The sequence below is a fragment of the Lycium barbarum genome, chromosome 12 (genome assembly GCF_019175385.1).
Source record: "Lycium barbarum isolate Lr01 chromosome 12, ASM1917538v2, whole genome shotgun sequence".
Lineage (NCBI taxonomy): Eukaryota > Viridiplantae > Streptophyta > Magnoliopsida > Solanales > Solanaceae > Lycium > Lycium barbarum.
Window position 1 is genome coordinate 71,562,348 of NC_083348.1, and position 15,301 is coordinate 71,577,648.

Genomic DNA, 15,301 nt, shown 5'->3' on the forward strand with positions numbered 1-15,301 from the left:
AAACAGAGAATTATCAAACAAAAAGAAGGAAATTCAGTAAAATTAAGGGCTTGGTCAGAGGCCCCATTCAGCCAAGGTTCAAACAAAGAAAACATCTTGTCACACCAATTAAACTCGCCCAGGAATGAATCATAAGCACTCGCTTAACTGAATCAATTAAACTCATTCCACTATGACACTTAATGAACAAGTAGAGTATACTGGGCGAAACTTATATTTGGCTGCTCATTCGCCTCGATTCAATTTCCAGAACAAAAACACATGAGCTAAGTTTAAAACAAACTTCAACAACTTAAAGCGAGGCCGAGGAAGAACCAAACATTGCACATTTAGACTATTTGCTTACAAGAAACCAGCGGGACAGGGATATTCTTTAGAGAATTAAGACCTATTTATCAATATCAAACACATTCCTAGCAATTTTTGTGCTTAAGCTAAATGGAGACAAGTTAAACAGGTGGGCTGGAGTCTTGAAATAGTTGGTCAAGTTCATTTTCTTTTTGCTCACAAGGATCTTATCTAACTGATTTTGAGATTCATTTCAGCATCATATCAAATCTAAAGTTCTTAAGAACTCTTAAAAGATAAAGACAGCTAAAACATCTAGGTGAAACAGAGAACAAGCGTATATTAAACATGTCAATGATAGTGTTAAACGACACCAAGCATATGAACACTCATAAACTATAGCATTGATCATTTTAAATGTCAATTAAGCATTTTGATTCAATCTCCTATATGCATATCTAAATGAGCAAAATCAGAACAACTAAAAGACGACAAGGAACTTTGAAGTATCAAAAATGACAGAATGTATGCAGCTAACGACATCCTCGCAATGTACATAGGACATAACACATTTGGCCGACCACCTAATAATCACATTTTTGACACGACACAACTAGAAACGAACTCGTCGCAACACATTATTTCTTTGGTTATACTCGACATGCTGAACAGCCAACTAACATACCTAATCCTATCAAAGCAGATTAACTACATGATACAGCTCCCATATCTCGGCAAACTGGACTAGTGAAACATACTTAGCAAAATAGTTAATCACCACACCAAATCAGAACCATACGAAATTAAGCTAAACTAACTTCATAAGTTTACGTAGAACAAAATTTAAAGCAGAAGGAGAAGGAGGGTTTCTGACTTATATCTACTTGCCAAAATTAGTTAGGTATACTCATGTGAACCAACATCAACATCAAACAAATCAATTAATCCACACCCTGGTCAGCAACTAACAACTTAACAACAATAATTAAACCTAAAGCAGACTTATTAAGACTAATCGTAGACTAATCTAAACAGACACAACCAAATGTCAAGCATACAGACATAAACAATAAATTGAAAACATTGTGCTAAAAGGAGAAAAGTTTACCTTCTTCGGGTGCAGCGAAGTGGGATTCGAGCCTCCGATATACCCTTAAACACTCGTTAAATTTGAGTTTGCGATGCTCGGTTTCACAGCAACAACAAAACAAAACGAATACGAACTGAACTAGTATTCTTGACCCAATATTGAAACAAGATTACGATTGCTGAAGAAAACTGATTTTTTAAGGAATTCTACGCGGTTAAAGGCTTGTATTTTAGAGATTTTTTTTCGGGATTTCAAAGAAAACAAAAGAAAACTTATTTCAGAACTTAATTTTTCCCAGGGGTATTTCTGTGATTAAAAAAAAGCTACAAAATAGGGGGGGTTTTTTGGGGTTCAAGAACTGTGATTTTCCTGCGATTCTCACCCTTCAATTCTTGGGGGAATTTTCTGAATCCAAAAATCCTCCGGTTCTAGGGGAATTTCATGAATCGAAAAAAACCTCCCCTTTAATGGATGATGAAACGAATACTTATAGACTGATTTCGGGTTTGAGTTTGAGAGGAGCGGGGACAAAGATGAGTGGAGAGAGGGAGATGAGGCGCGGTAGGGACGAGGAGCGTGGTGGGGTAGCGGTGTGGGGGTCGTCGGCGAGGTGGGGACGAGGAGCGTGGGAGTGGGGTAGCGGTGTGGGGAAGGGAGCGGAAGAGAAAGGAAGAGAGGGAGGGGGTGAGCGGCGGAGGTGATAAAGGAGAGAGAGAGAGAGAGAGCCGAAGGAGGCGGAAAAAGAAAGGAGAGAGATAGGATTTAGGGTTAAAGAAAATAAGGGATGGGCTGGACCGGGTCGGGTTAAAAATGGGCTGGTTTGGCTAAAATATAGGCTGGGCAAAATTAAAAGAGTGGGCTGGTCCGAAAATGTTGGTTAATTATTTGGGCTGGGGTGAACTAAATGATGTCAGATAAATCAAAATGTGGACTGGTTTTGTGAATTGACCCGAAAATAGTATGAGTTGATTGGGCTACTACATTTAAATAAAAGACCTATTTAATAACTTGTGTTAAAAATATTACTTAATATAAAATATGCAATTATTAGTGCTCAGATAAAAAAATGGCGTTGTAATAGCCGTGCAATAATATTTCGAAAATCCACAGTAAATAAACACTATTATTTAATTATGCAAAAAAGATAAATGCGATGCGTGTGCGTAAGCTGGTAAAAAATGCTAAAAAAATGATAAAATTGTGAATTATAATAATAGTAATAAATAATAATAATAATAATAATAATAATAATAATAATAATAATAATAATAATAATAATAATAATAATAATAATAATAATAATAATAATAATAACAACAACAACAACAATAGTAACTGCAATAGAATAATAAAGTGCCGGTATTGATAAGAAGCTGATAATTTAGTAAAAAATGACTATATATATATTTTAATTTTTCTGAAAATATTAGAGGCGCAAATAGGTATTTTGGAAGAGAGGCGGGACAAAATTGGGTGTCAACACCTTTTATTTTTGAATTTTTCTTTCTATTTTCTTGAGTTATTCTATGTTAGTTTGTTATTAGAGCATGTTAATTAGTTAGCTTAACAGAAAGACCTATTTGTATTCTAGTAGTTTTTGGATTTAGTTAGTCTGGTATGTTAGTGTAACTGAGCATGTTTGTTTTGGGTTAATTTAGTAGTTAAATAATGTTTATGTATGCTAGTTAATTCGGTTTTCCAAAATATGTTGGCTATGTGATGTTTAGTCTAATCTGTATCTAATCAAGTACACTTATAGGTGTTAGCCTTGGTTTGGTTGTTAAGCATGTCTCAAGTATTATCTTTGTCTTAATCTGTCCTGTTGAATTTGTACCTATGTCAGTAAGCTCAGTTTGTCTAGCATGCTTGTATTAGGTTTGATATGCTTTGTTGAGTAGTTAATTAAGCCTGCTTAAGCTGGGCATGTCTAGCCCAACTTGATTCATCTTAATCTGTTAATGTATTAGTTTAGTCTGGATAAGCATATTTGTGTTAGCTCAAGCATGATGTTTAGATTAAGTTAATCATGTTTATATGCTTGTTTAGCTTAGTTTGTACAGCATACTTGTGTTAGCTTAATCTGCCTATTTTAAGCACGAAGGTTCAGCCTGTTTAACGGAGCATGTTTGGTCTAGTTTGTTTTTTTTTTTAGTTCAAACTACTTACATGTTGGTCTTTACAAGCATGTTCATGTCAGATTGAATTAGTCAAGCATGATAGTTAGCTTATTTAAGTACACTTAAGTGTTAGTTTAGTTTGGTTAGCCAAGTTAGATGTTTATCCAGTTTGGCTCTTCTGTTGAGTTAGTCGGTTCAGTTAAGCATATTCATGTGATAGTCAATTTGTTAAGTTGAACTTGTTTTGCATGAAGTTTAGATAGTTGAGTTGATTATAATGGCATGGTCAAGACACTGTTATTCCTAAATCTTGTTGTTTTAGTCCAGTTTTTGTTTCCTTTGTCATCTGGGCATGTGATTTAATTTGGACTGTGTTAGATGTAGTTCTTAGTTTAGTTTAAATAGGACAGTGACCCTATAAATGGTTTGAGTATGGCACTGTTAAAAGTCTAAGCCTGTCGAAATCATGTTCTTATTTTGCTGAAGTTAAATCCTGTTCGAATGTGCAAACCCTTATTTCCAAACATTGCTAGATAAACTGATGTGATGCCTGTTTAAAGTCATACTTTGGCCCAGATATCTGTTAAGTGTGTCAACTTGGTTAATTCCTATATATTTGATCATCTAATGGACTGTTTTGTTTACTTATGTGTGAGAGATTGGTATATTTTGATTTAAATGCACATTAAGCATATCTGTAAGTCTTTGTGTTTTGACATCAATTTCTAGAAAACTTTGTTGGGTCTTGTATATGCATGAATATTCCCCATATGCCTCATTTGAGTTCTGTATATGGAGTACACTTGCATGCTTGTTTGTTTTGTTCTGTGTGGACCTGAATACTACAAAAATGTCCTTTCTGAAGTTCAGTATGTGTTTGTATATTGCAAATATGGCATGTTTAGGCTCTGTATGTGTTTGTATGGTCCCAACATACATTGTTTAAGCTCTGCACATGCTATATATATGCAAAAATGCCTTATTTGAGTTCTTTAAATGATTGATTATTGCAAAATACACCTAGTCCAGATCCTATGCATCTCCATGTGAGTAAAGTATGTGTTAGTTAGTCCTGCATATATTCTATATTACCAGTATATATCTTTGTTTAAATTCTGCATGTGTTGCAAGCACATTTTGTTTAAAGTATGTATACGTGTGTATATCTAGAGTATGCTTTAGTTAGTACATTTATGGGGAGATTAGTTGGTCATTATGGATTAAGCTTGAACCCTCCCCGATGTTAGCCATACCTGGGATTCATGGAAATCCCTTGGAACTTGTGCAACATCGGGAAGACGGGGGCAAAAGCTTTTCAATATTAACCTTCTAAGTATCCTTATGAATGTGTATACACGAAGTATACTCAAATAAAGATTATGTGTACATAAGTCACTTGTTTGTCTTGAATATTGAAACTGCTCTATTATGTTGGTTGTCGATCATAAAACCTTGTATATTATAAGATCATGTCACCACTCTAATTTTTTTTTCTTTTCTTCTTTTTCATGACATCCGGAGTTACGAGGAGTCTCAAATGAGACTCGATTTCGCCACTAGATCAAAACGACTTCACCGCTCCACTTTGTGTCTCTAATTCACTAAACTCGTCCAAAACAAATTCCAGTGACGATCGAGATGAAATCTCTCTATTCGGGTCTCTCCTTCTCCCCTCGAAAAATAATCAGGGCCGAATCAATATGAAGAGGGGAGAAGACAAGAAAGGCTGCTACATTTAAAGCATCTTATGTTTTGCTTAATTTGTTTGTGTTCTTATGTGTGATTATTTGACTACTTTAGAACACCTAATTTAGTGGGCTAATTGGGATGTTATTTCGGTATAATAACGAAAATATTTAGGTTCATTTTATGACTTTAGGAGAACTTTTAATCGGATAGGCTAATTGGGATGTTATTTCGGTATAATAACGAAAATATTTAGGTTCATTTTATGACTTTAGGAGAACTTTTAATCGGATAGGCTAATTGGGATGTTATTTCGGTATAATAACGAAAATATTTTGGTTCATTTTATGACTCTAAGAGAGCTTTTAATCGGATAAGCTAATTTGGACGTTATTTCGGTATAATAATAGAGATATTTTAATTCATTTCGTGAAGTATTTTAGCGCATCTTTGAAAGAAAAATAAGTTTGCAATGTTTCGAAGCCTTCATTTCCGCCAAGTGCCTAAATTAACCAAGAAAAGAGTCTGCTTATAAAGTTATTTTCAAATTCATATTAGCTATTCATCTATCTTATCTGGTCACTCAATATATTTCTAAGTCGTTAAAATCAATTGATACCTAGCCCTTGAGTTATTTCGATTGTTTATAAAAACGTTGCATGATCCCACGCTTTCTTTAGTTTAAATTATAACTAAAGTCTTTTCTACAAATTATTATCTTATTTAATTTAAATAGCATCGTTATATTTTCCACTTGTAAGCTTTATAATATTTACAAGCTATTTTCTTAAATGATTAAAATGCTATATTTGTATTTTCTAGTCTTAGTATAATTAACCTAAGTTTGGCCGGTTAACCGTAGTTAACGGATCTTAGAGGATGCCTTATCCCTTCCCTTTAGGATAACTAAGAACCCTTACCTGGAATCACGTTAATTAAGCAGACCATTGACGAAGGTTTAGCTTAGCTTTACCTTAGTTAATACTTAGGTGCCCTAATTCACCATTAAAATAATTAGGTGGCGACTCCTTAAATTAAATAATTAGGAATCACCAAAATGTTGTACTCCGATTTGACTCGATTAAAATGGGGTATAACAATCAGGGTTGATAGAAGGGGAAGGAGAAGTGGAAAAGGAACAATCATCAGGTGTTGAAGACAAAGGGCAAGTAGAAGGCGAGTCTTCAGGTGGTGTAGAAAAAGGAAAGATATGTTCAAGGAAGACTACATCCCTTGAGATGAAAACAGACTTAGAAACTAGATTGTATAATTTGTGCTCCTTTTTAGGAAAAAGATACCCCAAGAAAATACAAGGAATGGACCTAGGATCAAACTTGTGTCTATTGACTTAGGGTGTGGTAGTATAGCATAAGCATCCAAAGGTCCTTAGATTAGCATAAGTAGGGGGAATGCCATATAACATCTCAAAGGGACTCTTATTATTAAGAATAGAGGAAGGAAACCTGTTAATGAGATATGTGGCTGTGAGAAGGCAGTCACCCCAAAAGGAAATGGGCAATTTAGACTGAAAAAGTAATGCCCTAGCAGTTTCTAGGAGGTGTCTGTGCTTCCTTTCTACCACCCCATTTTGTTGTGGGGTGTGTGGACAGGAAGTCTGATAGATGATGCCTTTCTCAGCAAAGAATGAAGAACCAGCATGACTAGAACCTAACTCCATGGCATTGTCACTTCTCACAGTTTGCACCTTAGTATGAAACTGACTGTCAACCATGGCAATGAAGGCTTTGAGCAAATCAAAAGCATTGCTCTTATCCCCCATCAAGTGGGTCCATGTATATCTAGAGTAGTCATCAACAATAGTTAGAAAGTATCTAGCATTAGATGTAGTGGATGTGTGATAAGGACCTCAGGTATCTACATGTATTAATTGGAAAATGGCAGTAGAATGAATGTCACTAGAAGGGAAATGGGGCCTAGTCTGTCTAGCTAAAGGACATATAGAATAAGGAAAAGATTGAGTAGAAGATAAAGATGAATTAATAGCACGAATGGTTTTCATTCTAGAAAATGGGATATGGCCAAGGCTGAAATGCCACACAACATCCATTTTATTAATACTCACAGAAGAACATACAGATGTTTTAGAGGAACCAGCAGAATTAAAGTCACCAGCCAAAGCAGTATCAGAAACATGAGCATTACAAACAGCAGGCTTAACATAAAGAGAGTGAATAGGGACAGAGTTGGTAGCAGCAGTAGACAGTAGAGGAATAGCCAGCTTGTATAAGCCATTGTCCAACCTACCAAGTACCAGTGGCTTCTTCTGTGAATGGTCCTGAAAAAGGTACAGATTCCTGGTAAACTGGGCAATACCATCAAACTGGGAAACTAACTGATATACAGAGATGAGATTGTACTGGAAAGTAAAGACATACAACACATTATGTAGAGTAAAATTTGGAAACAGATTTAAAGATCCAGTATTTGTTACCTTGACCTTATAGCCATTAGGTAAAGAAACAAGGCAGGGGATAGAAAGGGGTTTAATGTTGAATAAGAGGGACAATTTGGATGTCATATGATTAGATGCCCCTGAGTCTATGATCCATACTGAACTATCGACCTTTGAAAATAGATAAGGTTTGAGCAAAACACTATGAGTAGCAACTCTACCTGCAAAGTGAGCAGATGCCATGAGAGAATGAGATGATCCAGGTGATATGTGAGTTTTGTGTAGAAGGAACTGCAACTAAGAGTGCTCATCTTTGGTTAAACCTGAAGCCTCATAAGTCTGATCAGGAACAGTCATTTGAGTACTCTAATTGAAAGGGACACTGCTGGTTGATGAATCACAAGGATAACTCTCACAAGCAGCTTTGGCAGCAACCTTTCTAGGATCAGAATTAGAACCAGAACCCTTAGTGAATTTGAAGTTTGAAGGTTAACCATGAAGCCTGTGATATTTCTCAATAACATGCCCAGTCCTCTTGCAGTATTTGCAATATAGAGATGACTTCTGAAGATCAAATTGCACTTTGGGAGCAAACTTAGATCCACCAGTGTTGAAAGAGGCATGGAAGGAGGCTGATTCAGAGGGGAAAACAGTACTAGTAGACACTTGTCTTTGTTTTTCATCACTGAGAAGGATGCTATAAGTAGTGTCCATGGAAGGGAGAGGCTTAATCATAAGAATGTTACTCCTCACTTGGACATAAACCTCATTTAGACCCATGAGAAACTGATAGAACTTTTGTTCCTCTTCAGATTTAGCACCTCCAATACAATTACACCTATTCTCAGAATGGTTAGAAATTGAAGCTAACTCATCCCACAATTGTTTTATCTTGGTAAAATAAGAAGCAATGTCAAGAGAACCTTGGGAAATGTGAGCCAAGGCTTTCTTTAACTCAAATACCCTAGCACCATCAGCCTTACCATACCTAGCTTCTAATTCCCTCCAAATATCCTCAGCAAACTCAGAGTATACAACAGACCTATGTATTTCCTTAGTGACAGAGTTGGCCAGCCAAGCAACAACTAGGTCATTGCAACGCTGCCATTGTCGAAGGAAGGGAGATCCTTCATGAGGCTTCTCAGTAGTGCCATGGATGAAAATCAAGCTTATTTCTAACAGATAAGGCAATCAAAATTGACCTACTGATGTGGCGTGATTTTACGCCACAATTGACACTTTTCGGCTATAAGTTTTACTTGTTTTTAAGCAAGTCTATGTTATTTTACGTGATTTTTAGTATGTTTCAGGTAATACCGGGTCCCTAGAGCCAAAGTGTGGAAAACAAGCAAAACAGAGCAAAAAAGCTGCAAAACTGAAAACAACTGAATGTTCTGGAAAATTTCCTGGAAAATTACTCTGCGCGTTCGCGCAGGTAACCCACGCGTTCGCGCCCACGCGCGTTATTAAGTCCACGCGTTCGCGTAGGATGGACACACGATCGCGCTGAATGAAGAGCGTGATTCTACGCGTTCGCGCAGAAACGTAGCGCGTTCGCGTAGAAGGAATTTCTGCCCAGTTCGACCAGAACTTGGGTTTTGACGATTTCTTCCATTCCAGTTCCTATAAAAAGAAAACTAGGGTTTTCTAAACACATCTTTGGCTCAACACAAGTCCTTGGAGGCTAGGGTTTCACACCAACACATTGGAGGAGAAGATTGGAAGCACTTTAATGAGATATTCTTAATCCTTTCTTCTACTCTTGTTTTGTATTGAATATTTATGTGTGTAGTATTCATTTCAATACTTGAATCTCGTTTATGGAAGTATTCTTGATTAAAGTTTGGATTGAATCTCTTGTTTTGCTTATGTGTTGAATGATTTTATTCCTAATGAAGTGGGTTATTGTTTCTTTAATTAATCTCATTTTGAATGATTCTTAAGGGAGTAGCTAACCCTAAGACTTGCCCATTTATTTCGGTTTAAACTTGGAAGAGGCAAACTCGGGATTGGGAAAGATTAATTAACAAGAATTTGGGGCGTTAACCCTCATCTAATGGAAATCGACCTAGGGATAGGCGACACCACTTGTAGCCATATTCGGGTGTTCTTAATGCTCCTAATTGCTTTAGGGATATTCAATTAGGTAGTCTAGTTAGTCTTCGGAAGAAGCTAATTTAGAGTCATTATCCGAGGCTAAGTAATATAAACTCACCATTATTTGTAAATCATAAAATACATTGGATCGTTACTTGAGCGTAGTTTCCCTTGTATCCATGCTTGTGGCCATTGATCATTTTACTTGCTTTCTTGGTTAGTTTATATTTTTGCATTAGTTATAATTTTCTCTCAAACAAAACCAAAATATTATCCATCGTTTGGCTTTAGCTATCATTGGTGAAAATTCCTACTTTTCCTAATCGCCTACATATTATTCTCTGTGGGATTCGACCCCGACTCATAGTTGGGTAAAATATATTTGCATACGACCGTGCCCATTCTAATTAATAGGGTGGATTTGGACGTTATCAAAAATGGCGCCGTTGCCGGGGAACAATTTGGCGTATTTGGGTTAGTTTGGGATTTAAGCTAACTTGCTTTGGTCCAAACTTTCTTTGCTTTATATTATAAAAAAAAAAAATTGTGCAGTTTTTGCATTTGCAGAAACTGTCTAGTCTGAAAAAAACTGTCCAGTTTTTGCTTCTGCAAAACTGTCCAGTTTCTGAAAAACTGTCCAGTTTTTGTTTCTGCAAAACTGTCCAGTTTTTGCTTTTGCTAAAAAAAATGGCATCATATAATGAAAATTGGTTGGATGGTAGTTGTCAATATTTTGATGACCCATGTCCATATTGTGGAGGACCTCACTTTTGGAAAGATTGTGAAAATGCTCCCGGGAGAGAGATGTGTGCACCGTCTCAATCCTATGATGAGAGTATTTGTAATATATGTGATGGTCAAGGTGGACATTGGGGTGATTGTCCCAATTATTTTGTTTCCCCTCCCCCAAGTTGTTCTGACAAAAATGCTAGTTGTGCTTTTGAGTTTGATAGGGACAATAACATAGCAAGTGAAGAACAAAGTGCCGGATATGAAGGTGTCATGGAATTGCTCCAAGCATACTTTGACCGAGAAAGGGAAGAGGAACAAGAAATCGTCGGGCAATCCATTTTGGAAATGAACAAATCACTTGAAGATGAAAATTTTTCAATTTCCATGGATGTGCCTATTCCTCAAAGTGAAGTAGTGGAAGAAGAGATTTCAAAATTACAAGATGAACCCGAAAATTCTTGTGACCACAACAAGAGTTGTGAAATTGAAAAAATGGTTCAACTTGAAGAAAATGAGTCAATCCATAAACAAGAAATCTACAATACTCGGAATAAGAAAATTGAGGAAATGTTGAATGGCATTATGGCGAGAAATGAAAAATATGGGAAGATTGTGGCCAAATGGTGGGAAGCAGTTCAATGTGGAGATGATGAAACTATCCAAAACATGGATTTCACCATGCTAGGAATTTTACAAGCTTTGGACGATTCTCACCATGAAGAAAAATTTGACAAAGTGGATATTATGAGCCAAGATTGGCTAATGAATCAAGCTCAACAACTTGAACTCTATGGGGATCACCGTGATGGATTTTCACGGATGATAGAAGAATTTCTAAAAAATCATGTTGAGCAAAGTCAAGAAGTGGAGTTACTTGAAATTGTTATCCAAAAATTGGAGGCCGGATTGAATGCAAAGATTAAGGCATGTGACGCTCAATATCAAAAGGCCATGGATAGTAGTTTTAAGTTGGTTTCCAATGAAGAAGTGGTCACTATTGATTTTCAAGAGCTAATGATAAATTACCAACCAACAAATCCAAAAATAGTGAATGATGCCGAGATTGAAGAAATGATACTAGAGTTGCATAAAAAAGTTCATGAAATCGTTTTTGAAGACTCTAGTTCATTTAGGGGTAAGGATGTCAAAATTCATGCAAATTTGAAATTTGAGCGCGTTGGACCACATTCTAACCATTTTTCAACATTGTGCTTGGTTGATGATATGGAAGTTGAACCAATCAAGCCAATGGAGAATTTTGGATATGAAGAAGAAAGCGTTTTTATTTTGAAGTTTGCTATGCCAAGAAGACAAAATGACATTCCTCACTCAAAGGCCAAAAAGTGCAAAATGCGACATCCGAGAGTTGGCCTCTTTGTTTTTCTACCACCGCCCCATGAGCGTCATCATAATCTTGATTCAAAGTTGGGGCGCAAATTCATATCTTCCAAATGGAAGGAAAAGTGGTACAGGTAACCGTCGTGCTGCGACGTTAACTTAAGCGCTTGGTGGGAGGCAACCCATCGTTTTAAAAATTTTAAATCGTTTTTGAAATTTTATTTTTTAGAATAGTTTAGTTTATGATTTTTGACTAATCTGCAAAGTTTCAGAATTTTTGGAGTTGTTTTGAGCAGGTCGAATTTTCGGACAGCCCCAAACCAGTAGCTGCTGAAAATTGCAGAAACTGTCCAGTTTTTACAAAACTGTCCAGTTTTTACAAAACTGTCCAGTTTTTGCTTGTGCAGTGAGGACACTGCAATGTTTTTAGTTGGGGGTGGCATGTGGTAGCACATTATATTTTGAAACTTGTTCAAAATTTTTAAAAATTTTGTTCTTTTGACATGTTGTGGATTAGTCACTCTTATTATTTTACTTTCTTTGAGGAAAAATGTGAAAACTCTTGGCTTGTTTGGTACTAATAGAGTTAGTCTCTTGCATGTGAAATTGAAATGTGAATACCTCTCCAAAGTGTTGTGAAAGTTAAAAAGCAAGGTGCATAGGAAAGAATGATCTTTGTGACAACTTTTTGGCTCATTTTGTGACTTTTTACCTACTATTGTGTTTACTTTGGATTATGGGATATTACACTAGTTGATCCATCTAGACTAGTCCATATGCCATGTGTGGTGAGTGTTTGTTGAATAAATCTTGTGTTTACTTTTATCATCTAGAACTTGCCCGGTTAGTCGTTCAATGCTAATTTTGATTATGTTGGTTGGAGAGATGACCTTGGGCTATCTTTGTGATTTTTGAAAAAAAAAAAAAAAAAACCTCTTTAGCCTTTCTAGCCTACCATTACATAAATAATATCACTAGTAACCTCATTTGAGCCTACAACCTTTTCTTTTGTTGCCACATTACAAGCCTTTACCCTTTTTGATGAAGAGTTTCTCTTTTGAACCTTTCCCTCCGTGAACATGAAATTGTGAATTTGAGGCCAAAAGCCTAAGTTGGGGGTGTTAGTGTTGGTTGAGAGTGGTGAAGGTTGGTGTTGTAGAAAAGTCAAAAGAAAGGAAGAAAATTTGAAAAATACAAAAAGGTTGCAAACTTTTTGTGCAAAAAAATATTTATTTTGTTTTTGAATAATTGGGGAAACTAGTATGCAAAGGAAGGAGTGATGTTTTGAAATGAAGAGGAAAGTGGACAAAAAGTATGTGTAGTGTTCAAGGAGGGCGTAGTCACTTGTATCCCAAATACTTATCCTACCCTTCCCTAAGCCTACATTACAAGCTTAAAAGTCCCTATGTGATCTCCAACTGAATGTTCTTGAGTTAGTGATGATTGAAAATAAGGGCAAGCTTATGGTGTGATATTTGTTAGCACTAGAATTTCTTTGTTGAGTGTGAGTGACTTTGTGTATTTGTCCCTTGTGTTGTTGTTGTGAATATAGTGATTTTGGGACTTTCTTTCTTGTGAGGGCATATGGATTACGATAGATTAGTGATGTTGAAAAATTCAAAGTTGACTCAACTGAGCATATCTAATAAGCTAGTAGTTTTGAGTCACTTATTGAGGCTTGAGTGTTGTTGCTTGATAGTTTTAAATCTCTATTGCATTCTTGAAATTGTATTTTGAAATGAGAGAGTTATTTGGTTGACGCTTCACATGCTTGTAGCCTAATTGTTGGTACCAACCAAAGTCATGTTTTTGTGCTTAAAGAGGTTCCTCATTGAGATTTTTGTTTTGATTTGCTTGAGGACAAGCAAATACTTTAAGTTGGGGGTGTTGATGTGGCGTGATTTTACGCCACAATTGACGCTTTTCGGCTATAAGTTTTACTTGTTTTTAAGCAAGTCTATGTTATTTTACGTGATTTTTAGTATGTTTCAGGTAATACGGGGTCCCTAGAGCCAAAGTGTGGAAAACAAGCAAAAAAGAGCAAAAAAGCTGCAAAACTGGAAACAACTGAATGTTCTGGAAAATTTCGTGGAAAATTACTCTGCGCATTCGCGCAGGTAACCCACGCGTTCGCGCCCACGCGCGTTATTAAGTCCACGCGTTCGCGTAGGATGGACACGCGACCGCGCTGAATGAAGAGCGTGATTCTACGCATTCGCGCAGAAACGTGGCGCGTTCGCATAGAAGGAATTTCTGCCCAGTTCGACCAGAACTTGGGTTTTGACGATTTCTTCCATTCCAGTTCCTATAAAAAGAAAACTAGGGTTTTCTAAACACATCTTTGGCTCAACACAAGTCCTTGGAGGCTAGGGTTTCACACCAACACATTGGAGGAGAAGATTGGAAGCACTTTAATGAGATATTCTTAATCCTTTCTTCTACTCTTGTTTTGTATTGAATATTTATGTGTGTAGTATTCATTTCAATACTTGAATCTCGTTTATGGAAGTATTCTTGATTAAAGTTTGGATTGAATCTCTTGTTTTGCATATGTGTTGAATGATTTTATTCCTAATGAAGTGGGTTATTGTTTCTTTAGTTAATCTCATTTTGAATGATTCTTAAGGGAGTAGCTAACCCTAAGACTTGCCCATTTATTTCGGTTTAAACTTGGAAGAGGCAAACTCGGGATTGGGAAAGATTAATTAACAAGAATTTGGGGCGTTAACCCTCATCTAATGGAAATCGACCTAGGGATAGGCGACACCACTTGTAGCCATATTCGGGTGTTCTTAATGCTCCTAATTGCTTTAGGGATATTCAATTAGGTAGTCTAGTTAGTCTTCGGAAGAAGCTAATTTAGAGTCATTATCCGAGGTTAAGTAATATAAACTCACCATTATTTGTAAATCATGAAATACATTGGATCGTTACTTGAGCGTAGTTTCCCTTGTATCCATGCTTGTGGCCATTGATCATTTTACTTGCTTTCTAGGTTAGTTTACATTTTTGCATTAGTTATAATTTTCTCTCAAACAAAACCAAAATATTATCCATCGTTTGGCTTTAGCTATCATTGGTGAAAATTCCTACTTTTTCTAATCGCCTACATATTGTTCTCTGTGGGATTCGACCCCGACTCATAGTTGGGTAAAATATATTTGCATACGACCGTGCCCATTCTAATTAATAGGGTGGATTTGGACGTTATCACCTACGCCAACTACCATAGCAAGTTCCATCAAACAATTCATAAACTAAAGATGAAGCTAGCAAATCAGCCGGGTGCACATACAAAGAGTGACAGGGGTGAGTATAGCCGTCTAGGTGAAATGGTACATGCGAAATAGGGGTTGTACCCATCGTTGAAGTAGTGATACCAGCAGCAGCAGTACCATTACGGGTAGGAATTTGAGAATTTTCAGTGTTCGTCATTGATTAATCAACAGCAAAACTCAATGGCAAAATAACAACCACGAAATACAACACACTAATAGTATGAGAATAATATCGACAAATTGCAAATAAAGGAAACCGTAG

General features: G+C 36.4%; 1 protein-coding gene across 1 annotated transcript; it reads right to left on the reverse strand.

Annotated features, from left to right (window-relative positions):
- Positions 1 to 8,083: 8,083 nt before the first annotated feature.
- On the reverse strand, positions 8,084 to 15,196 carry LOC132624407 (uncharacterized). Its single transcript, XM_060339191.1, has 2 exons — positions 14,989 to 15,196; positions 8,084 to 8,769 (listed from the first exon to the last, which is right to left on the reverse strand). The coding sequence occupies exons 1-2, from the start codon at positions 15,194 to 15,196 to the stop codon at positions 8,084 to 8,086; spliced, it is 894 nt and encodes a 297-aa protein (XP_060195174.1).
- Between the last annotated feature and the right edge of the window lie 105 nt (positions 15,197 to 15,301).

What these genes read in the sequence shown, in the direction of transcription:
- LOC132624407 (XM_060339191.1), bottom strand. Translation starts at nt 15,196, where the DNA reads ATGACGAACACTGAAAATTCTCAAATTCCTACCCGTAATGGTACTGCT. An exon ending in GTTTGATGGAACTTGCTATG is followed by an intron (nt 8,770 to 14,988) that starts GTAGTTGGCGTA and finishes CTTATCTGTTAG; the next exon opens with AAATAAGCTTGATTTTCATC.